The 25807-nt window shown below is 41.6% G+C and overlaps 2 protein-coding genes across 2 annotated transcripts in view; one reads left to right on the top strand and one right to left on the bottom strand.

Annotated features, from left to right (window-relative positions):
- Nucleotides 1-2946: 2946 nt before the first annotated feature.
- LOC308287447 (cytochrome b-c1 complex subunit 9-like) lies at nucleotides 2947-3135 on the bottom strand (the record flags this gene model as incomplete). Its single annotated transcript, XM_080728620.1, has 1 exon — nucleotides 2947-3135. The coding sequence occupies one exon, from the start codon at nucleotides 3133-3135 to the stop codon at nucleotides 2947-2949; it is 189 nt and encodes a 62-aa protein (XP_080584746.1).
- Nucleotides 3136-13807: 10672 nt separating this feature from the next.
- LOC308286940 (myosin-7-like) overlaps nucleotides 13808-25807 on the top strand; it is a gene marked incomplete at both ends in the record, with an annotated part of 33071 nt that continues 21071 nt past the window's right edge. Inside the window, 13 exons of the mRNA XM_080728062.1 lie at nucleotides 13808-14008; nucleotides 14673-14816; nucleotides 15737-15893; nucleotides 16274-16301; nucleotides 16411-16519; nucleotides 17876-17968; nucleotides 18536-18599; nucleotides 18701-18799; nucleotides 19368-19471; nucleotides 20352-20490; nucleotides 22244-22362; nucleotides 23288-23437; nucleotides 24508-24678. Of these exons, the coding sequence (XP_080584188.1) occupies nucleotides 13808-14008; nucleotides 14673-14816; nucleotides 15737-15893; nucleotides 16274-16301; nucleotides 16411-16519; nucleotides 17876-17968; nucleotides 18536-18599; nucleotides 18701-18799; nucleotides 19368-19471; nucleotides 20352-20490; nucleotides 22244-22362; nucleotides 23288-23437; nucleotides 24508-24678 (1578 nt within the window). The remainder of the gene's footprint in view (nucleotides 14009-14672; nucleotides 14817-15736; nucleotides 15894-16273; nucleotides 16302-16410; nucleotides 16520-17875; nucleotides 17969-18535; nucleotides 18600-18700; nucleotides 18800-19367; nucleotides 19472-20351; nucleotides 20491-22243; nucleotides 22363-23287; nucleotides 23438-24507; nucleotides 24679-25807) is intronic.

The following is a 25807-nucleotide window of genomic DNA, read 5'->3' as shown; positions in this document are numbered from 1 at the left end:
GGTTCGATCGGGAAAAAACGCACTTGCCGCAGCCAGCCGCCGCACGGCAAAATCGGAGCCGGTGTGCATGAGGTCATAGAGAAGTATTGTTTTCTTTAAAAAAAATGACATTTTCCGTTTTATCCGCACGGATAAACGCGCCTGTGTGCAAAGGCCTTAACGGTCTGTCTGTCTGTCTGTATCCCATTTGTGCCCATATATGGAGATCTCTGTCTGCCTGTGTCCCTTCCTTTTATGCCCATGGAGATATGTATATCTGTCAATCCTGGTCCCTTTTTCATGCCCATATATGGACATCCCTGATATGGGCATGTTCAGCCAATCGATTGGCTTATTTGGGCCTCTGCAAAAGGTTGAGAATCACCATTTTAGGTGATAACTTCTCCCTCCTTTCTGTTACAAAGCCAGGCCACATCTCCCTTTTACATGTGGTGGACAGTAGACCCAAATGTTTTTGAGTAGACTATCTGTACTTATAGTCGCTGGACAATGCAAAAATGTTCAACGCTTTTGACTTCTCTCTCCTCTAGGCTTGATTACGGGAGCGTGTCGCTATTTCTACAAGTCATCTTTTCGACAACCAAACCTAACCCTAACCTTAACCTCTGTGGGGTGAGTAGCGATACCTGCCGACGCTTCATTGTCGAAATGATGTGCGTTCGAAAAAGCGAGATTTCCCCCTTGATTACTGCAATGCACTTTTTTCTGGACTGCCAAAAAACAACAACTGACAGATTACAACTTGTTCAAAACACGGCAGTCAAAGTTCTAACTAAAACTAAGATGAGAGAACATATTACTTCAGTCTTAGCTGACTACACTGACTCCCAGTTGTTTTTAGGATTGATTTTAAATGTATTTTGCTTGTTTATAAAGCTCTCAATGGTCTGACACCTTCGTATCTCTATGACTGCCTGCCTAGATATGTTCTCTTCTAGTGCTGACCTTGCTTAATGTGCCTACAATGACATGTAAAAAATATGGTGACGCAGCATTCTGTTTCTATGGGCCTGGAATAAACTCCCATTACACCTACGAAAGTCAGCCTCTGTGGATAGTAAAACACAGCTCAATACCTGTATATCTTCACTCTTGCTTTTATATTTAAAATCTCTGTGCTGTTATTCATGTTCGCACTGTTTTGAAAATGTTTAGTTTTTAATGTTTCATGTGTACCCTTTCTGTAAAGCAGATGTGCTTCACCTTTGCTCTGTAAAGCACTTTGAGCTGCATTTCAAGGTGCTACTATACAAATAAATGTATATTATTATTACTTTATGTGAGTATTTGGATTTGACAAAGACAAATATTGTACTTTTGACTCCAATATATGTTTAGGAAGGGAAAAATAGATTGTGAATTGATCACTCATGCCATTTTCACGTGAGACAGATCTTCTTTTTTTTTTTTTTTTACTTTTTTTTTGTTTTCTTTTTTGGGTGGGGGGGGGGGGGGGGCTTAATTCTCTATTTTTATACAGAAACATATAGGTAATAAAAAATAAAATGTACCTTGTACTTTTGAATAGTTGAGCATTTTGAAAAGCATGCACTTTTGAATAGGCTACTTATGTATTTTTGAAAAGCAATTACTCCAACTCAAGGTACACAAATTGGACAGAGCAACTTTCACATTTTTTAGTTGAGTAATACTTGACCAGGACATGAGTATCTATAGCCTACTTTGACTCAAATGGAAGCAAGCTTTACCACAGCAATTAATTGGCTCAATTTGGGCCATGGCCAGAGGACTCGATGCCGGACACTGCACAGCAGGGAGTGCCAGGGACATGCTAGACATGTTAGAGAGGCAGGGGCTGAAATTTCTAAAAGGGCCTTTTGGTGAAAATATCGAAAATAGCAGACCTCCAAGCTCGGCTTGGAGGTCGGCTATTTTAGGTGCTTGATACCACAACACTGAACTAAGCATAATCAAGTCAATACTGGAGATGTGGCAACAGAGAGGGCAATTCTTTCAACATAAGATGCTGCGTTCAATTTCAGGAGAGTTCGGAAATAGGCAATTCTCTTGAACGCTGCCTGCAGGTATAGCAGGGAAATGGGGCATTTTACATTTTCTTTCACCATAGTAAAAGCTGAATTCATGCATGGTTTGGAGAGAGAGGGCACTTTTTACAGACGGGTACAGACGGGTTTGATGTCTATGTGTGCATGTGCCTGATTGGCACATTTGGGCCATGGCCAGATCGAGACTCGACGCCGGACACTGCACAGTACTCCCTCAGGTCGGCCATGACTTGCGTGGCGAGTTTGAAGTCAGTTCTCGACATATGTAGATTACAGACATAGGTATGTAGATATTCCTTTCATTTATTTTGAGACAAGTGCTTCCTCCTCCACCTCTCTGCTACAAACCAGGCCACAGTCATCGTCTCTGTCAGGGACGTGCTGGCCATTGGGAAAAGCGGGACAACTCCCGAATGGCCGGTTCATTCCCGGCCGGTCCAGGCCGGCCATTAGGAAAAAAATAAAATGTCAGCCTTTGTTGCATGTTGGGGGCTGGGCAGTCAACAAAGTAAATCGTCACTGTCGGGCAGAAACCTTGTATCTCCAAGTTTCAAATTTGTACATTTTTTCGCAAAGCAAAGCCCTGCTTCACCATACAAGGCCGTCGCACAAAAGTAGTGAAAACAGCAGATCTACAAGCACACAATAGATCGGCTGTTTTCACTAGTTTAAATCATTTTTAAAATGACAAATACAAAACAAACGGTTTTGGACATACAAGGTTTCCACCCGACAACGACGAAATTGAACTCATGTGCCCACTGGCTTGTCACTTGTCATGATCTGAAATGGCAAATCTTTGAGTAGCAGCAGCCCTATAGAGAGAGATCTCTCTCCATAGCGCGCAATGAGGGCCTCTCCAACTCTTTTTCCCTGGCTGAATCAGGGGCCCAGCACGTCCCTGCATGGTCTCTGTTTATTATTCGTCCTTTTCCTCATAGTTGTGTTTGATGTGTTTCCAGAGTTTCCCCCGATTCAGCCTTTCAAACAGGGCGTCTCCTCCCTGGTCAAATACCCGCTCGAAGCACACGGCTCCAACGATGATGGTTAACACAAACGTGGATGTTCTCCTGAACAACACGTTGTACACAGACCTTGTCAGCGTCATGATGATGAACCACCTTTCTTTCCTCTTCTTCCTTTCCTCTCCTTTTCTCTCTGTCTTTCTTTCTTTTTCGGTGCCACACCGGGGATCTTATACCCTTCGCATTTGTGTGAAGTCAACCTTGTCAGTTTGTGATGTCATGACACACTTCAACCTATCAGCAAAGCTGATTGAGAGTCAGACTCACACAAAGTCATATATGGGCATATAAAGGCAAAACGTTTTAATATGATCAGTCATCTCCATATTTGTGCAGGACTTAACGGAGTGTTTCCACCTGTTAGTGTTGCTACTTTAATCGGAGTGCTTCCTCCACCACTGCCCTGACCTGGAATTCCATATTTGGTTGTGGGCGGACTCGTAGTGATGACCAGAGCATCACCACTGAACAAGTACATAGGCAACAGTGACAGAGTCAGATTCCCACTAGCGATCAAGATGGCGGACAGACCAGATCCCATAGCGGGCAGAATCGTTCCCATAACCGAGAAGAAGTTGATGGACGTGAAACTGGGTGAGCTGGGTCGCTGGCTTGGAGGGCGAGACCTCACTCCAAGCGGCGCCATGGCGGCCGTGCGCAGGGGTCACGACAGCTACTTCAACAAGTACATCAACGTGAAGAAGGGAGGCATCGGTGGCGTCGCCATGTTGTTGGTGGGCTACGTGGCTGTCAGCTACCTCTGGAGTTACGATCACATCAAGCACGATCGATGGAGGAAGCACCACTGAATCTCCACCACCATTAAAGATGGGGTGCCATGATTTTCCCCCCTATGAAATATTGATTATCTACTATTATGATTATATATAGGAGGAACCAACAAACCAACAAGCGGTCGCCACAACAACGTCCTCCAGGCGGAGCCGCTCGATTGTCCACGACATTGCAAGCGGCGCGAAGGCCAGCTCTTCGCCCCCGAGCGCCGCAGGCGCGAGTGGCCGCGAAGAGCGGGCCAGGGCCGCGCGGCCGGCGGAGCGCCGCGCGAGTTACGAAGCCGTGGTGAATGCAATCGTTATATTTATGCCCAGGCCGTAAGGCCTGGGCAAGCCCACGATAAACGCTCATAGTAAGCTAATGGCTAAGCTTATGGCTAAGCTAATGGCTAAACACCGCCGAGCTAGGCTAGTAAATAAAGAAAGAGAGTCGCAAACGAGTGACGTCAGCAATGCGACACGTTGTGAGCTTGTAGATCGGCTATTTTTTGGCGAAGACATTTGATAGAGAGTGGAAAAAAAGACTATATCAAGTACGTATATTATAAGTAACTTTTTACCAATTATAGAGGGTTTAAGTGGTACCGGATATGCAGCTCGGCAAATAAAAGGTGAATTGATCCCAGTGCATGACGGAGGACGATAAATAAAATCTCCACAATACGATTATCGTGAGTGTTTTTTATCACGATAAACGATAATATCGCTTATCGTCCCATCCCTAGATTTTGCATTGCAGCATGCCACAGTATTTTAAGTAGGGCTGTCTTCGACACAGGATTTATGAAGTCGATTCGAGTCGCGGGGGTTAATCCGACGCGTCGACGAATCGTTTTATAGTCTACTTTGTGTAAAAAAAAAAGAAAAAAAAAGTGTTGCTTTAAACCACGTCAACATAATAGAATAATACATTAAGAGATGAATTGAATACACAGTGTTTTCGGTGATATCGGTGCGCGAGCACAAATGTTATCTGCATAGCAGTGTACAACCATAGAGTTATAACACACCGTTAAAACAAATAAAACATCTCCGCTGTTTCAACTCTGCCCCGTCTCTCTGCACTGTCTGCAGCGTGCAGTAGAGATGAGACATTCGCGAACGATTCCGCTCTCTTGAACGGCTCTTTTAAATGAACGATGGGATCCAGTCCGCAGTCGCGGGACACGGAGCACTGACAGAGTAATGAGTCAGTGTCGAGAACGGATTCATTTCAGAAACTGATCATAAACAGGTGGAGGCACAGCTCCCGCTTGAGCCAGCAGTGTGGACATGTCATGGACGCAAACACAGCGAAACACAATCATTCATCATGGATTACAACACTGGAACAATTCAGAAGCACTTTAATTAGAAAATGTAACTTGTAGCCTACACTTGTGTACATGTTAATTTGACTTTAGAAGATTGTTTACTACTTCGTGGACGCGCGTTTGTGCTGTGGCAGGTTATTTAATATGGGATTTTGACAGTGTGCTTCCTCCTCTTAACGGAACACTGTCCCGGCTCTGAATGTTTTAACGAAGCGGCGGTTCTGAACCGTTCTGGCCGTTCCGTCTCACTTTCAACCCGACGCTGGTGCGAGACAATAAATAACTGTTTGCCAATTGCTACTTCTCATTGGAAGTACATGACACCACACCAGTCCAGCAGTGCACCGCAGTACTGGCAGTAGTAGGCTATAACTGGTGATATAAAAAATATATATATTTTCGCTTCGACTCAAACAATTGGCGTCGATTCTTAAAACGACGCGTCGATTCGTCGATTTTTAGAAGACACCCCTAATTTTAAGCATGTCCTCGGACGACACAAAGCAAGTTCTGATGAGGCACTGTGTCACGTACTGTATGTCACTGTTGGTTACGACCATATTACAACACAAGGCCATCAAATGTCATATCACTATCTCAGTGTCTGTGGCCTTTTGTAATGCAATGAGTCCCACCCCCAATTTATTTCTTTCCTGAGGCATACCGTCTCTGTTTCAGCATGCGGCTGTTACCATGGTGGCGACACTGTTTATTATCAGTGATGTCAGCATACTGACAGATGGAGGACATCATATCCAAATTTGGGCATCGTTTCATCTTGCGGCTGTTACCATGGTGGATGTCACCATGCTCATCTCCAAATTTGGGCATTGTTTCAGCATGCGGTTGTTACCATGGGTGGCGACACTGTGTAGTATCAGTGATGTCAGCATGCTCATCTCCAAATTTGGGCATTGTTTCAGCATGCGGTTGTTACCATGGTGACGACACTGTGTAGTATCAGTGATGTCACCATGCTCATCTCCAAATTTGGGAATTGTTTCAGCATGCGGCTGTTGCCATGGCGGCGACACTGTGTATCAGTGATGTCAGCATGCAGACAGACGATCAGACGGACAGACATTCTGTAAAATATTTTTATTTTTAAAACGTGCAAGTCATAGAAGCTCTTTGTAATGCTGTTATAGTTATTCCACACAAGTTCTAAAAAAAATCTTCTTTTAAATGTGTCTCTTTCCACTATTCAAGTATACAAGAAGTAAGGACGAGTGTCGGGATGTTGAAATATACAGAGTGAGGGTTAATTCCCCTCCTATACATGCCCGAGACTGCAAGACAGCTGAGAATTGGACCCCTAACATACAGCAGGCCTACAGTAGGTTGCAATGTTCAGCGCTAATCAGAGACACTCAAGGTTAGTCAGGAAGACATGAGTGTTGAAAGAGCCTTCTTATCAGCAATGCAAAGGTCTTAGAGGAAATACATTGTCTGACCCTGACAATTATCACTTCGTATATAGCCTAACACTTGAAACTGCTAACTACTCTAGACAGATATCTTGCAGCGTGCGTACCGTATGTGCGTGCGTGCGTGTGCAGCTAATCTAGGACACCACTGACCAGACCAATCGCCATCAGACTTAGTTTCCTAGCAGGCCCAAGCACCGCTTGGGCCCTTTAAATCTTGAACCATAGGTCGTACAGTCAACATTTTGTTTCCTTAGATGCAACTCCCCATACTGTAGGACACAACAATACAATTTCTGCCAAACTAGATTTTCCGCAATCTCGAGTTTTGTACAAAACACTCTACTCCTGCAGATTTTGTCCAGAATTCACACAAATTGTTACACATTATTTCCTGAGTCATGTGATCAAAATGTATGATTCAATATTTCTCATATTCATTCCAACTGGCTATGATTGCATACCGGAGTTTGCAGGAGAAAGTCTATTTTAACAGAAAATTTTCAAGAATGATGAATGACCTATACCCTTTAACTAAACCCATTGGATTTGAGTTGACTAAATCCAGTGCAGAATTAGTTGACTCGAATCTTATGAAATGTAGTCAACTAAAACTAGACCAAAACATTTCAGATGAGTCAAGTGAGTCAGTTAAGGTCAGTTTGTTCTCGTACACGTCACAGAAGAACCCTGCAGCATTAAATAGCTGAAGACAGCTGACTCCTGGAACCCTTGGCAGGGGCCGATATGTCCCGCAGAGGAATCCAAGGTTAAAGGTCTAAGTTAGCACCACCCAGTTGAAAAGCTGCTTCCCAATTTATCACCTTGCAGGCTGCACCTTACACTTTCCATACAATGCACAGTAATTACTTACTGACATCAACTCTTGACCTTGTGTCACACTGTAAACAGTAGATGGAATCCTTTGTTCAGCACCACATAAAGAACTTAAATTTGGATTGTGCCACTCAACCAGTTCTTAAACCCTATACTGTATATCCCAGGGTATATCCCTATAACTGTAGACTCAGAAAAAAATTATATATATATATATATATATATATATATATATATATATATATATATACTATATACTATATATACAGTATATATTCCCTACTACTACAAATCTTGTCCAAAACGTGCACAAACCAGAGATTTTCAGATTTCAGAAGAAAAAAGAAAAAGAAAGTAGCGTTCGATCTATCTACTAGGGGTGTAACGATACATTTTAATAGCGATTCGATACATATCACGATACATGGTTGACGATACGATACATGGACGACATTGGTTCATTCATGGCGACACGATATGATTCGATTCAATGATTTAAAATCGATATAGTAACTATTAAGCAAAGAAATTAAATCTGTGTGAAAGGTGTGGATAGTGCAGGTTTTTAATGGAAACATGTATTATTATGGAAATAAATAAGTAAAAACAGTGATTATCTGCCAAATACATGGACATTGTATATTGACAAACCTGCACCTTGACATGAACCCAGAGATAACACACATTTATCGATAGACCAGTGTAGCTACAGTATGTAAAGGGAAAGTAATTAAACCACTCTTTTTAATTTTTTCTTCTTAAATACTAAATACAATGCACAAGTAGTCTCGATACAATCGATTCTTTGCACTGCCGATTCGATACGATACAAAATCAAACGATACGATTACATTTTAGCTGTTTTCATTTCGATATACTTCGATTTTTTAGTTAAAAACGATATTTCGATGCAGTTATTATATCGTTACACCCCTACTATCTACCCATCACACATTGAGGGAGAGAGGGGCCTCGCAACAACAGTTTGTTAAAATGTGTGGGCATCCCCAAATTAGAATCACAGGAGTGCACCTGCAAATAGTGTCATCTGTTCTGCCCATAGGGGGCACCGCAAATGTGAAAAGCTGCACTGTCATTTGGCGAACCACCAGGACCATGTTTAGCCCTGGAAGCTAATCAAACACTCAAGGGTAGACAAGACTGTAATGCAAAGGTCTTAGAGGAGATAACCCTTTCCCCAATGATGTTTAATACAAATTATCACAGTATTTATAACTACTCTTGAAAGACATGTTACTCCTTGTCACACACGCTTATAACCTAGGCCTTCTGTATAATTATGATGAAAATGTGAGAGCTTGTAGATCTGATATTTTTGAAAACATTTTTGCAAATCCTTCAAAGGTTTTTTGAAAAATCTACCGGTATGTTTATGTCAGTGGTGCTCAAACTTTTTCATGTGAAGGACCCCCAAAATTAGATGTATTCGGCCACAGACCCCATCTCAAAATATTTAGTTCCAGGGACCCCCCAGAAGCAAAATGTTAGTTAATGTTCGCTTAAAAAATACATATATTCCAAGATTTGCACAACTTTTAAAAGATAGCAGATCTACAAGCTCACAGCGCGGCACCGGCACTCAGTGCCGCACCTGAGCTTGTATATCTGCTATTTTTCAATATTAAATTATACAATAATTAAGGCCACTCCACCTTGGGCCCTAGTAACTCAGTCCCACTTTTTCGCCGCCTTGTGACGCCCCTGGCTAAGATAGACAAAGGATGGCAGGTGAGTCTGTTGAGGTCTATTTGTTCAAGTATGACATGTCACAGTGACATGTCATAGCCTACTTGGTTGAACCCTGCAGTAGCAACTCATGATGGCTGACTCTTGGAACCCTTAACTGGGACTGGAATGTTCCACAGAAGAGTGTAAGGTTGAAGGGGTGCGTTAGCACTACCCAGTTGAAAATGTTTCTGTTGATAATTGGCCAGGTCTTGTTGGCCCAAATCATCACCTTGCATATCACCTTGCAGACAGCTTTGCACTTTCCCTGATGCACAGCTCACCGTCATCGACCCTTGACTTCGACTCACATTGTTTTCACAAAGGTGAAAACCTTTGGTCCAGCACAATATAAAGAGCTTGATGGTTATATTAATACAGAGTAGGCACTAAGTTTGGTACTACTTATACAATGATAATTTCAAGACCTCTGGGGTGAAAGAAAAACATTTTGTTTTTGAGTTTGCAGATGGATGTCAAAATATTTAATCTACAGAACTAATAATGAACATTTGTATTTTTTTATATTAATTATGGTAGACCTTAATGACTTAAGTTGATGACTTAAGTTGATGCCTTGGCTTATTCCATATGTGTAAGTGTCCTACATTATTCACAGGTAAATACAAGCACATGATACAAGTCTACTGTCAAGTATGCTTAATGGCCAGAAGGAATCCAAAAACTATTTCACAGCTTTATCTTTGTCCTCAAGGATAGAGCGAGGCAAACAATGCCACTCCCATGAGTCCCATCACCAACACAATGTGGTGTAGAGTTATAGAGTTATTGACCTTGTAGATGTAGTGTCAAAGTACTATAAAAGTGAACAATACATACGGCTGCAACTGTCTGTAGGCCTATATTTAAGAAAATAGAAGATTGACTGGAATGATTATACACATTTTGATTAAAATAATAATAATAACATTGTGAACACTAAAATCCCAGGATCCCTGGATATTATTTTAAATAGATTACGTGGAAGATATTGTAGACTTTCACTACTTTGTTTCAACAGTTATGATAGATTAAAAAGTACCATAAGGACATTATTATCATTATTATTATTATTAAATTGATGATTTGATGGGTTAAATGCCCAGGAAACGCCTGTAAACGCTTCTTGATTTTCTTTTGTGAATCTAGAGAGAAGAAAGAAAGAGCAGAAAGCAATACCACTCTTGTCACAAACACAACGTGTTGTTGAGGTCAGGGCTTAGTGCCAATATAGCGTGAACAACGGAAAACATGTGCAGCTGTCTGCATCTTTAACAACCTGGAATATCCCCTAGATGATTAAGCACATTTCATAACGTACATACACACTAAAATCAATGGATAACATTTGTATAGATCCATTTATCACATGGAAGATATTGTTGTCTGTCATTACTTTGTGACATTTATTTTTATTTTTTATATATATATATTTTATTGTTTTACATACAATACATAAAGACATAGACACTCACATTCACACACATTCACACACATACCACCTGCACATGCCTATTTAAAGTAGTAATATTAATAATAATTCATAGTTCCCATACATTATTTACAAAGATTTTCTTTAACCATATATTATTTGTTATTATTATTAGGTAGTTATTTCCATGGCATCTCCCACAGCTGTTCAAAATCACTCTGTCTACCCCAAACTTTATATAAACTACATATAAAGTTTGGGGTAGACAGAGTGATTTTGAACAGCTGTACTTTGTGACACTTACTTTTAAAATCAAGTCACAGGGATTTGACGTGTAAAATACACCGGAAAGCCATGTAACAGCTGGTTATACCTGTACATTAATTAGTGAATCTTGAGAGAACACAGTTTAGGGTGAGATGGGAATTTAAATTAGATGATTTTAAGATGCCACAATGCAACCACCTTTTTACAGCGCAGTGCATGAGGTGGGGAACAAAGCTCGTGCTATCAAATCTTTAATAGCATCACACAAAGCCATCTGATTGGATACTCCAAAATAGGAGGTGAAACAATAGGGGTGATGCTCTCCATGTGTTCCCCTCCTCTGACCAGGAGCGTCACACCAAATTCTGGGCCCTGGGTACAAGGATTCACTGCGGGGCCCCCCATGAATGTTAACTATTGAAAAATAGCAGATATACAAGCTCACAGCGCGGCACCGAGTGCCGCGCTGCGAGCTTGCAGATCTGCTATTCTTGAAAATACTTGAAAATGTGTGGAAGAAACCTATGTTTTCCATGTCAGCAGTGCTCAAACTTTTTCATGTCAAGGACTCCCAAGATGATATGTATTTGTCCAAAATATTTAGTTCCAGGGACCCACCAGAAGCAAAATCTGAGTTACATATGTTCGCTTAAAAAATACATATATTCAAAGATTTGCACTTGTTTTCACGACTTTAAAAAAAATAGCAGATCTACAAGCTCGCAGCGCGGCACTCGGTGCCGCGCTGTGAGCTTGTATATCTGCTATTTTTCAATAGCTAAAGTTACTAGGGGCCCCTCCACCTTGGGCCCTAGTAACTCAGTCCCACTTTCCCCCCCCCCATTGTGACGCCCCTGCTCTGACCTCAATCATAGCTCATTGTATCAGGCCCTATTGGTTCAGATTTACACACCTCCACCCCCCCAAAAACGGAACAACCACACAGTATGTAATAATAAGATTTATGAGCTCCTTCCAAACATGGTCCGATGCTAGCCTTTATAAACAGAAAGTACCAGCGCTGGGGGAACACAGGACGCACGGACACTTGACGGTAAGAGATGACAGGGAGATATAGACTGGAGAGGCGAAACAAGTTGATCATTTATGGATAGCATACACTACAGTATATGGGTTGGATTGTGCTATTCATTTGTTTATATCCATGTTCACAGTTTCCCTCAGAGACCACCTCATCTGAGTCGACATCCAACTGGTTTTCAAGGCAAGGCAAGTCACTGTTGCGTGATGCACTTTCTGGTCAGCCAACTTGAATAGCTTTTCAAAAAGACTTGTTCAATGAAACAACGGTTTCAGAGCAGGGTTTCGCAAAGTGGATGCCATGGCACCCTAGGGTGCCATGACAACAGTCCAGGGGTACCTCAGAATACTTGGATAATGGTTGGAATGTATTAATACCACTTCAGTTTAACCACTTACCGGTATTAGTAAAATGGAGTTGCACTGTAGTGTACACGGTGCTATCTTTTTCAGCCTACAGTACACCAAGTCTCTTTGGCAAAAAATAGCAGATCTACAAACTCACAAAGCATCACAATGTGACGCGTTTAGAGCTTGTAGATCCGCTATTCTTTGTGAATGTTCCCCCCAGAATAGGGATGCTGAGGTTTAAGTGATTGAACTCAAGTATAAAAGTTATTTTTTATCTGTCCTAATGGAAACGGATACTCAAGTTTGACTTAATGTATCTTAAGGGGAAAGATTTACATGTTTGACATAAATGTAAGGTACTGTAAAGTAACAATGTAATTCAGGGGTGCCGTGGGTGAAAAAGTTTATCGATGTCCCTCCTGAGCCAATTTTCTTTTGAGAACGACCGTTTCAGAGGATACTGCCTCTGAGTTAATGGAGATAATGAGTAAGTGGTCCCAGTGGTCCAAGTACAGTAGGTTGTAACTCAGGTCCATTTGAAGTTGGAACACACACCATGAACTTGGCACTCACTGGTGGCAAGTTAGAAGCCATATCTATAGGGTCCTGTTGCAATTTGCGCTCAGGTCCTCTTTTAGGGTGGTTTTGAATGATAGGGAGTCGCGAAAGTTTAATGGCTGGTAGTAGCGCCTTCCATATTTCGGTGGCAGAACGCATTCTTCCCCGCGCTTGTTCAGAATTTGGGTGGGTACGACATCAGTGGAGCTCCCTCTGTTGTTGTGCTCTCACTCTTGTTTTTTTGTTTAAGATTTATTTTGGGGCTTTTATGCCTTTATTGATAGGACAGTAGACTGACAGGAAATGGGGAGAGCGATGAGGAGTGAGTGATGCGTTGGGAACGGGATTCGAACCAGCGACACGCCCTCAGGCTGGCATTGGAGCCTAGGGTGCCCGGACCGCCACGCTGGCGGCCCGGTAGGCATTTCTCACTCTTTGTATAGTTTACAGATACATGGGCAGTTGGGCACTGGTGCCACTGGTCCCCTGACAAAGACAAGGCCCCATTGCATGTTGCTATACTCTGTCCTCTACCCTAAAGTGAGCTGAGGTCAGATAGTCTCGGTTAGGTGAGTCCTGGGGGTGACGCTATTCAGTGACACTGGGAAATCTTGTCGTTATATGAAAAATGACTTCAGAGAGAAAACTAATGTTTGAAGCAATTTTGGAGTTTGGATGTTTAGGTGTTGTATATCGTCGTTGTCGGGTGAAAACCCTGTATGTCCAAAACCGTTTGTTTCGCATTTATCATTTAAAAAAATTAAACTAGTGAAAACAGCCGATCTATAAGCACACAACGCCTCGCGGTGTGCTTGTACACCGCGTTATCAGCTGTTTTCACTACTTTTGTGTGACGGCCTTGTGTGATGAAACAGTGCTTCACTTTGCGGAAAAACATACAAATTTGAAACTTGGAGATACAAGGTTTCTGCCCAACAGTGACGATATGCTTGGTAAATGTTTGCAGGTAATCATCCAAGAACGTAGAGATGGGGGACGCCTTGATGGCAGAGTTTGGGTTGGCAGCTTCTTTCCTGCGAAAGTCAGACAGGGAGCGCCTGGAGGCCCAGACCCGTCCGTTCGACATGAAGAAAGAGTGCTTCTGTCCCGACCCCGAGGTCGAGTATGTCAAGGCTCAGGTCATCACTAGAGATGGGGACAAAGTCACCGTCATGACTGAGTTTGGAAAAGTAAGTGTGTCACGTATGAATGAAGGAAAGTTGCCATGAGTGGTGGGAGAACAATGTTGGCAATTATTGATAAATATGTCGAATAGGTGGAAAGCTGGAATGTCCAAAACCTTCCTGAAAATAGTCGATCTATACAGCGCCTCGCACCGCGTGTGCTTGTAGATCTGCTGTTTTCACTAGTTCAATTTTGAGGTACTTTTACTTTTACTTTTACCAAACATCAATACTTTTACTTCTGCTCCATTGCATCTCAGAGGCAAAATTTGTACTTTTACTCCACCACAATTATTTGAAAACTTTAGTTACTAGTTACTCTGAAGACTTCGATAATTATAACAAACCATAGGCCTACATTAACCACTTCAAAACTATATACATTTCGGCCGTTCGAAAATAGCCGATCTACAAGCTCACAATGTGTCGTTGTGAGCTTGTAGATCTGCTATTTTCAAAAGGTTTTTATACATTTTAAAACTTGAAACGGGACTCATGTAAATTTTGAATTCTGGACTTTTACTTGTACACCGCAGTATTGATAATTTGAGTACCTTTTCCATCATTGTAGTCATTGTAAAATGTCCAAATATTTTTTAAACAAAAATACTATGGTTGGGGTTAAATATGACTATGAACGAAACATACCATCATGGTCTTTTCTTTCCAGGAAACGACCCATAAGGAGGAAAACATCCATCCCCAGAACCCGCCAAAGTATGACAAAATTGAAGACATGGCGATGTTCACCTTCCTCCATGAGCCTGCCGTGCTGTTTAACCTCAAAGAGCGTTACGCTGCCTGGATGATCTATGTGAGTCATTGCAACCAAATGTGAGGATGAGGATTATGGGTCTGGGACCCCTAGGGGGTCCTCGGAGTTACAACAGTTGCCTGGCTAATAAACCAGACTGCACTCAACACCACCCCCTGGCGGTAGTGGTGTTGTAGTGAAGTCTGGTCCTTCACATTAAATAAGCTTTTTCCACTCGCCCGATGAAAGGGCTAGTCAATCAGGGCTGTAGGTTTGGGGCACGTGGTGGGTGGTGGCCTGGTTCAGAACCATTCAGCCAATCAGGCGAGTCTGTGTGTATACAAAAAAATGAAGTAATGAAGTACAATAAAATATTATTAAAAATAAATGGGTGTCAGGAGCACCTCAACCAAATGGTAGAGATGGCTGAATGAGGTTGAGTTCATTTCACCATTGTTTTCAATGAGAAATATGGACTTAAAATGTGCTCTACCATTTGGTTGAGAGAACCATGAAAGGGTTAAGGCTGGACTCACACATATGCGTGAAACATCTTCTCCGTATCGTCTGAGAATGGCCACTGGGGGCGCCGTACTAATGCATTGTCAATGGAAGGTTGTTTGGTTTTTTGTCGTTGCCGTGTCTCAAGCTCAACCGCAGCCTGTCTTTTGGCCAAGAGACACGGCAACGACAAAACACCAAACAACCTTCCATTGACAATGCATTAGTACGGCGCTCCCAGTGGCCATTCTCAGACGATACAGAGAAGATGTTTCACGCAAATGCCTAAGAGGTTAAATGTCTGAATAAACAACAAACACTAACAGACTAAACAAGTCTATGAAGCTATCTATGATAAGGTTTAACCTGCAACACAACTTTATACAATAGTGCATGGGGGGGGGGGGCTGCTTCATCTCTGAAGCTGAAGATTTTAGTTGATGTGCCTTTCACTAATGTGACAATGGCTTCCTCCACAGACCTACTCTGGGCTGTTCTGTGTGACTGTCAACCCCTACAAGTGGCTGCCAGTGTACGACCAGTCAGTGGTCAACGCCTACAGAGGCAAGAAGAGGAGTGAAGCTCCCCCTCACATCTTCTCCATCTCCGACAATGCCTACCAATACATGTTGTCAGGTACTGTGAAGTTAAACCTTCTTCTAACGTGACTAGATCACTGTCCCCAAACAGTGGGTAGGGACCAATTTGTGGGTTGCGGACACATTTTTATGGGTCATGAGTGAATGTCAAAACAAAAAAAAAAGCAAAAAAAAAAAGAAATCAATGATTTTTGAATATGAATAAAAATTAAAATATCTAAGAAATTCCATAAATTAGTGATGTGTTGTAAGCTTGTCAAGCGTCACATTTTTGGGGTCTCGAGCTAAAAGGTTTGCATGGGAACCACTGCTGTAGGTTACAAAACACCGGAGTGTCCACCAATATATTTACATATAGGTATGTGACTGCCCAAATTAGTACCACATATCACCTAACCTTGTCTTTAACTTTTGCAGACAGGGAGAATCAGTCTGTCCTGATCACGTGAGTAGAGTAAAACATTGCTATATTTAAAAATAAAAATAAAAATCATCTTTTACATTTCCTGAAAGAAACAAACTAAAAAACAACAAACTTGTTCTTCTACCATCAGTGGAGAATCTGGTGCTGGAAAGACTGTGAACACCAAAAGAGTCATCCAGTACTTTGCCAGCATTGCAGCTGTAACTACTGGAAAGAAGGACCCGGAAAAAGAGAAAAAGGTTTGTTTTATATCAAAATCTTGTTAACTTCAGTAAAATCAATGGTGCCCGACTTAACCCCTTTAAGATCTGGAGCGCAAGTGTGTAACTACATTTTAACCACTTTAACCATTATTTTATGCTTTAACTATTGCAAAATAGCAGATCTACAAGCTCCCAGCTTATATATATGGATGTAGCCCGCGGAATGGGTTCAGCCAGCATAACTTGAGTGGGTCAATGCGGGTGCATTCTGTACAACAATGTTTCAACGCTATTAAGTCAGTCGCACGTCACAGGTGACGTGGCAGTCAGCTGTCAGTCAGTGACGTGGCAGTCAGCTGTCAGTCAGCTGATCACTTGCCAAGCTACTTATCCTGCTCAGTCTGTCATTCTCCTGCTGCTGCTTTCCAGGTCGGTTGTGATATGCGCTTGCTTGCCCCCACCGCCTCCCCAGCACCACCAGTAGGCTCTGCTTATTCTGTCCCCCATGGGGGTGTTTATATATATATTATATATATATTGTATCTCCCTGCTCCAATGGTTTTGATGTTCTTCTGTGCTGCGCGGAGCAGGGAGAAGCAGAGCCGACGCCATACTAAATGTGACATATACACTTGTATTACTCATTTATAATAATAAACATTGTTTCAATCTTATCGTGAGTTATCTGACTGAACCAGCTGCGAGCTTGTAGATCTGCTATTTTTGAAGAATCGTGACAATTTGTGCAAGTCTTTGAATATTCTTTACCCGATTCTATAAATGTCTTCTAAATCCTTCTAAGGTTTTTGATATTTCTATGTCGGTGGTTCTCAATTATTTTCAAGTCAAGTACCCCTGGAATTATATGTATTTGGTCGCCGACACCCATCGCAAAATATTATGTATCAGCTAGGGAGCCCCCAGAAGCAAATATTTGAGTTTACAGTTTACAGTTACAGTTTAGGCATTTAGAAGATGCTTTTAATCCAAAACGACTTACAATAAACAGATAATACATCACTATAATAAACAAGATAACATGTCAGAACGTCAGAACATCAACAACAATATAACAAATGCATATGAATATCAATCTAAAAAACAATAAATCAGTAAAGAAAAGAAGGATTCTAAAAACCTAAAAAACAAACACTAACTAGCTTCCTGTATGGTCATTGAGTGTTTCAGTAGTGCTATGGGTTTAGGTGGAGTCTACAAATGTTCGCTTTAAAAAAGATATATTGAAAGATTAGCAAAGAAAAATAATAATAATAATAATAAAAAAAAAAAGCCAATAGCCAAAGTATAAAATAATGATTAAAGTGGTTAAAACGTTCCAATTCTTAATGGGTTATTTAACTATACAGTAAAACCCTCTCTGCTCATCTCCAGGGAACCCTTGAAGATCAAATCATCCAGGCTAACCCTGCTCTGGAGGCTTTTGGCAACGCCAAGACCATCAGGAATGACAATTCCTCCAGATTTGTAAGTTCACCACCCCAACCTATACACGCAAAGGCAGGGGCGAAATTAGATCTTATTCTGCATGGGTTTTCAGATGAAAAGGGCCCTGTACTGCCGTGAGGGGGGCCCATAGATTAGGAGATTAGAGACCCATGATATATTGGAAATGACAAAATACATATCGTCGTTGTCGAGTGGAAACCTTGGCTTGTCCAAAACTCTTCTTCTTGCATTTATCATTTTGAAAATGATTTAAACTAGTGAAAACAGCCGATCTACAAGCACACAACGCCTCGCACCGCGAGGCGTTGTGTGCTTGTAGATCTGCTGTTTTCACTACCTTGGTGCGACGGCCTTGTATGATGATTCAGGGCTTTAGTTTGCGAAAAAAACATACAAATTTGAAACTGGGAGATACAAGGTTTCTGCACGACAATGACGATATAATAGCCTATGAATTTATAATACTGTCCCCAGTAGGGGGGCCCTTGGGTTTATTAAACCCATCAACCCTATACAAATTACGCTTGCGCGCAAAGGTCATTGTAAATAGAAACAGCAAACCAATCTGCCCTTCATATTTCTTAGGGTAAATTCATCCGAATTCACTTTGGTATGAGTGGCAAGTTGTCCTCTGCTGATATTGAGACTTGTAAGTATACAAGTGATGTTTATATCTGATGCATTTAAACAGTAAAACATTAAAAAAAGAAAAGAAAAAGAAAATACAGTTAAAACTGCCATGCCTTTCAGATCTGCTAGAGAAGTCCCGTGTCACATTTCAGCTGAAAGCTGAGAGAGACTACCACATCTTCTACCAGATTCTGTCTCAACAGAAGCCAGAACTGCTGGGTGAATATCGAAACACAACACAATGTCATGCCATTTAAGAGTTAAGATCTGTTTATTTGACAGGGACCGTGCTCATTAATGGACATGTCAGTTTTCACTTCAATGTAAATGAGCCAGAGTTAGCCCGCCGCGTGCTAATTTTCATCTGCAGTCCCTGGACCCCCATTGGTGGTGATCAACCCCCCCAATCCAACCCTTGATGCTGAGTGCCAAGCAGGGAGGCATTGGGTCCCATTTTTTTATAGTCTTTGGTATGACCCGGCCGGGGAATTGAACCCCCGACCTCCCAGTCTCAGGGCGGACACTCTAACCACAAGGCCACTGAGCTGGTCAGACAGACAGACAGACAGACAGACAGACAGACAGACAGACAGACAGACAGGATCCCCATTGGTGGTGGTGATCAACCCCCCCAATCCAACCCTTGATGCTGAGTGCCAAGCAGGGAGGCATTGGGTCCCATTTTTATAGTCTTTGGTATGACCCGGCCGGGGAATTGAGTGTTTGAATAACACTTAATACTCAGTATAATGCTAACAATTAAAGTACTATTCTTGATGCTTCACAGAGATGCTGCTCATCACCAGCAATCCCTACGATTATGCCTTCATCTCCCAAGGAGAGATCGCTGTAACTTCCATCAATGATTCTGATGAGCTGTGCGCTACTGATGTAGGTGGATTTGTGGATTAGCAAAGAAAGAAAGAAAGAACGAACATTTGTTACCACTGTCATTTCACAATGAAGTCAATACTACTATAATATTTATATCACAACATAAATTATAGTAATAAAGTACTATAATATTAACCAAACACAGTATGAGGTGCCCAAAGTGCGGCCCGAGGACAAATTTTATACGGCCCGCTGCTTCATTCCTAAATTGTATTATAAACGGCCCACCAGCACCGTCAATTAAGAATATTTTATAACAAGAGCATATTTTAATTCTCATTCTGAAGGGGTCAAAGAAAGGCTATTTTATGGTTTGTTTTACTTGCACGTCTGGTTACATTTGGTAATGTGAACTAAGGCTATTTCACATAAAGAGATGATTTGTGTTTTGCTCAGAGCACACACCTGACAAAAGACCATTGATATTACATATTGATGATGATAGTTAAATGAATGTGTTTAAATGCAATGCATATGTACGTGACTTTGTCATGGTCCGAAAGTACATTATGTCAGGAGATGTAGTCGGCCCTTGGGTGTTTTTAATATCTTCTATGTGGCCCCCTTTAAAAATAGCAGCTATACAAGCTCACAGCGCTGCACCGAGTACCACGCTGCGAGCTTTTATATCTGCTATTTTTGAAGAGTCGTGAAAGATTTGTGCGCAAATCTTTGAATATGTGTATTTTCCTGGAATTAAATATTTTGAGATGGGGGGGTCCATGGCCAAATACATATAATTTTGGAGGTCCTTCATATGAAAATAAAGCTCGCTGTGAGCTTGTATATCTGCTATTTTTCAATAGTTAAAGTACCCATGGCCCAGAATTTGGTGGCGACACCCCTGAACTTGCCCAACTATCATCTCCTGTTCTAGGATGCTTTTGATGTGCTGGGCTTCACCCAAGAGGAGAAGAACGGCATCTACAAGCTGACTGGGGCCATCATGCACTATGGCAACATGAGGTTCAAGCAGAAGCAGAGGGAGGAGCAGGCTGAACCCGACGGCCAAGAGGGTAAGATTCAGCGGTGGGAAAAAGTACTCACATGTTTTACTTAAAGCAGCGGTTCTCAAACTTTTCAGGCCGCGACCTCCAAAATAATCATATTTTAACTGGGGACCCCCAACCTGACGAGCACTAAGAGTTGAGGCATTACATTTTGTATAGCATAGTTCTATTGTGAAAATAGCAGATCTACATGATCTACGTGAGGTGTTGTGAGCATGTGGATCTGCTATTTTCACAATTTCTGCCTCTAATATTTGACAATTTGGCCCATGTTTAATTTGTCATTTTAGAGGTGTTAAAAAGTCCTTAAATTGTCACTTCAGAAATGTGCATATACGCTCTACAATTCAACTTTATGTTTGTTTCTTTACTGTTGAGTGAGAAAACAATTTTGCACATTAAGTTAATCATCTGAGGACCCCCAAAATACACACTGGGGGTCCCGACCCACAGGTTGAGAACCATTAACCTAAAGGAGTAGTTCACCCCCAAAATGACTTTTTTTTTCTATTGATTACTCATGCCATGGGTATTTTAGTTAAATAATTTATTTTTGGTATTCCTAAGACAAAATGGAATTTAGTAAATTTACCCCCATTGATTCCATCCTGAATCAATGGGGGTACATTTATTGTAATCAAATTATTGTCTTAGGAATGTGACAAAAACCCAAAAATATTATTGAACTCAAGTCTCCATGGCATGAGTAATCAATTGAGAAAAAGTCATTTTGAGAGTGAACTACTCCTTTAAGTAAAAGTGTCAATACTGTAGAAATACTCTGTTAAAAGTAAAAGTTCTGAATCACTTACCCTACCTTTAAAAGCTACCAAAATTAGAACGTACTCATTATGCAGAAGAATTATTATCCCATTTCACAAGTTTTCAAATTTATAGCCCTAAAATGTATAAAAAATATTTTTGAAAATAGCAGATCTACAAGCTCACAATGCATCGCGATGTGACACATTGTGAGCTTGTAGATCGGCTATTTTCAAAAACATTTTTGTGTTTATCAATTACACAAGTTACTGTATATTTTGTGTTAATCAAAATTGTCAAAGTAAGAGTACAATATTTGCCTCTGAGATTTAGTGGAGTAGGAGTAAAAGTACAGAAAAATGGAAATAAAAAAAAAATAAAAAAAGAAAGAAACTCAAAATTGTACTCAAGTAGTACTTGAGCACAAGTACTCAGTTTACTTTACACCACTGAAACGATTACATATAAACTGCCTGCAATCTTCAAGATAATGCAGGGACGTGCTGGCCATTGGGAAAAGCGGGACAACTCCCGAACGGCCGGTTCATTCCCGGCCGGTCCAGGCCGGCCATTAGGAAAAAATTAAAAATTAAATGTCGGCCTTCGTTCCATTTTGGGGGCTGGGTGGCCAACAAAGTAAATCGTCACTGTCGGGCAGAAACCTTGTATCTCCAAGTTTCAAATGTATACATTTGAAAAGCCCTGCTTCATCATGCAAGGCCGTTGCACAAAAGTAGTGAAAATAGCAGATCTACAAGCAACTGTAGATCGGCTGTTTTCACTAGTTAAAATAATTTTTAAAATGATAAATACAAAACAAACGGTTTTGGACATATAAGGTTTCCACCCGACAACGACGAAATATATATATATTTTAAAAAATTAGGGCCTCTCCAACTCTTTTTCCCGGGCTGAATCAGGGGCCCAGCACGTCCCTGCTTCAAGATAATGTGTATGTGTGGTGAATGAAAATGTCTTTAAACCTTTGCTGCTCCAGATGCTGACAAAGTGTCATATTTGATGGGGATAAACTCTGCTGACCTCCTGAAGGGCCTGTGCCACCCAAGGGTCAAAGTAGGAAATGAATGGGTCACCAAAGGTCAGGGTGTCAACCAAGTGAGTGTCAGTTATTGTACTGCTGTACTAATGCACATGACATATGTCAAAGTCAAGGCCCGGGGGCCAGATGCGGCCCGCGAATGAATTATCTGTATGGCCCCCGGGATGATTTTCAATTACTATTGGAACCGGCCCGCAGATCGCAGCCGCACGCAAAACAGCGTTAACACAACATGCTAAATGTACAGATAAGGCCAGCCAACCACACCACATTTCATGCTTTCCTTAGACAGACAGCTGAAGCCAACCAATCACAAACCAAAAAGGGAAATTTGGATTTAGAATGGAGGATGTAAAACAGCGCTTTCATGTGTTGTGTATGAGGCCGTGACTCGTGCCGTCCTCCACATTGTCACATCGAAGCAAAGCAACACAAGCAACGCTGTACAGTTCAATGAGAAGAAAGTAATTTCCCCATCAAAATAAATATACTCTGCATGCTTACAATGCATTGCCGCGATCCGTCACAGACACATTGTGAGTTTTAAATAAACATTGAACCAGTCTGGCCCTCGACTTGTAGCAAATTTAGTTTTTTGGCCCTCTGTGTATGACTTTGACATCCCTGTACTAATGTATTTACATGAAGAGAGCAATATACAGGTATATATCGTCACTGTCGGGCAGAAACCTTGTATCTCCATGTTTTTTTTGTAAAGCAAAGCCTACTTCATCACACAAGACTGTTGCACAAAACTGGTGAAAATAGCCGATCTACAAGCACACAACGTCTCGTGGTGCGAGGCGCTGTGTGCTTGCAGATCGGCTATTTTCACAATTTAACTCATTTTTTAAAATGATAAATACAAAACGAACGGTTTTGGACATACAAGGTTTCCACCCGACAATGACGATGTGTTCAAACGTGAGTTCAGTTAAGTATTACATTTTTTAATGCTTAAAGCAACGTTATGTTTGACAGGTCTACTACTCTATTGGTGCACTGTCCAAGGCAGTGTATGAGAGGCTGTTCAACTGGATGGTGGTGAGAATCAACCAGTCTCTGGAAACCAAGGCCGCTCGTCAGCACTTCATTGGTGTGCTGGACATTGCTGGCTTTGAGATCTTTGATGTGAGTATTTTGAAGACTTCAAAAAAAATAAAAAAATAAGGATTATATTAAAAGGCTGATTATGTTCATTTCAACCTGTACTTATCAGGGACGTGCTGGCCATTGGGAAAAGCGGGACAACTCCCGAACGGCCGGTTCATTCCCGGCCATTAGGAAAAAAATTAAAATAAAATGTCGGCCTTCGTTCCATTTTGGGGGCTGGGCGGCCAACAAAGTAAATCGTCACTGTCGGGCAGAAACCTTATATCTCCATGTTTCAAATGTATTATTTTTTTCGCAAAGCAAAGCCCTGCTTCATCATACAAGGCCATTGCACAAAAGTAGTGAAAACAGCAGATCTACAAGCACACAACGCCTCGCAGTGCGAGGCGTTGTGTGCTTGTAGATCGGCTGTTTTCACTAGTTGAAATAATTTTTAAAATGATAAATAAAAAACAAACGGTTTTGGACATACATGGTTTCCACCTGACAACGACGAAATATAACTCATGTACAGTAATTGGCCCACTGGCTTGTCACTTGTCGTAATCTGGAATGGCAAATCTTTGAGTAGCAGCAGCAGCGCTATAGAGAGAGATCTCTATAGCGCGCAATGAGGGCCTCTCCAACTCTTTTTCCCGGGCTGAATCAGGGGCCCAGCACGTCCCTGGTACTTATAGTACAGTACACGATGAGGGTACATATCCATCAACTCAGGGAAGATTTGTATGTTTAAAGGCAGGGTAAGTGATAATTTATCCTGATTGGATAAAATTGGTGTGCATTTTCTGTTTAATAAATATCTGGACAGACCTGGAGACTCATATTTACTGAATAAACACTGTCTATAGCAATGCTTACTATCAAAATATAGAGCTATTTAACACTTATTTTAACCAAAGAAAATCACTTACCCTACCTATAATAGACATTTTATAAACACAGCGGCAAAAAGGAAAGCGACACATTCACCAATGGACAAAATTTGCTCCGACTGTTTAGCAGTCTTAAACCTTTGCATGGAGTGTTACTGAGTCGCAGGTCCTATGCTTGCCTCCCACAAAGCACTGCTTCAACTTCTTCCCTTGCAGTACAACACCTTTGAACAACTGTGCATCAACTTCACTAATGAGAAGCTGCAGCAGTTCTTCAACCACCACATGTTTGTGTTGGAACAAGAAGAGTACAAGAAAGAGGGCATCGTCTGGGTGTTCATTGACTTTGGCATGGACCTGGCTGCCTGCATTGAGCTCATTGAGAAGGTAGGTGGTCTTAGCTGCTCACATTGAGCTCATTGAGAAGGTAGGTGGTCTTAGCTGCCTGCATTGAGCTCATTGAGAAGGTAGGTGGTCTTAGCTGCCTGCATTGAGCTCATTGAGAAAGTAGGTGGTCTTAGTTGCTCGCATTGAGCTCATTGAGAAAGTAGGTGGTCTTAGCTGCCTGCATTGAGCTCATTGAGAAGGTAGGTTCATGGACTTTGCTGAGCATTGAGCCTATTGAGAACGTTAGTGTCTTGGAGTTCAAATTAATAGATCATATGCAAGATTTTTTTTGGTGCTTTTATACCTTTATTGATAGGACAGTTAGACTGACAGGAAATGGGGGGAGAGATGGGGAATGACACGCGGCAAAGGTCGTCCGGATCGGGAATCGAACCGGCGCCGCCGCCAGGCATCCACGCCTATGTAGGCCAGCGGGCGCCCGAGATACACATTTTTAATCAAATTTTCACAGCAGTGATATTCATTCATTGGTTGTTCATATTGTCACCGTCCGGCAGAAACCTTGTATCTCCAAGTTTCAAATTTGTACGTTTTTTTTTCTTCGTTAAGTAAAGCCCTGCTTCACCACACAAGACTGTCCCACAACACTAGTGAAAACAGCTGATCTACAAGCACACTGCACAATGCTTTGTGCTTGCAGATCAGCTATTTTCACTAGTTTAAATCCTTTTTTAAATGATAAATACAAAAGGAACGGTTTTGGACATATACAAGGTTTCTACCTGACAACGACGATATACTGTCAAGGCAGTCAGAGAACCCAAATGCAGACAAGAATCAGACAAGGAAACGTATTAATGCCAAAACTTGGCATTTAATCCAAAACTGAGAAACAGGCTTTCAAAAATGAATTAGCGAAGTGAGTCTTTAAGGAATAAACAAGTCCAAACAAAAACTAGTCTCAGGCTTCAACAAGCAGAACAAAATACCAAGGTCCTCTTGGGGGGGGGGGGGGGGGTGTCTGTCCTCAGGCCTAGTCCTCTTCAAAGGTTGGAGCTGTGTGGGGAGTTAGTCCGGCTGGCTGAGGAAAGAGACCAAAGATTAGCGAAGGCCAGAAAGATCAGGATCTCAAGCAAGCTAGCAGCTGAACTGGAGAAAGTAACTGACC

Source organism: Nannobrachium achirus (assembly GCF_963921795.1).
Source record: "Nannobrachium achirus genome assembly, chromosome: 6".
Classification (NCBI taxonomy): domain Eukaryota; kingdom Metazoa; phylum Chordata; class Actinopteri; order Myctophiformes; family Myctophidae; genus Nannobrachium; species Nannobrachium achirus.
Note: the sequence above shows the minus strand (reverse complement) of the source record. Positions and strands in the feature narration are given on the sequence as shown.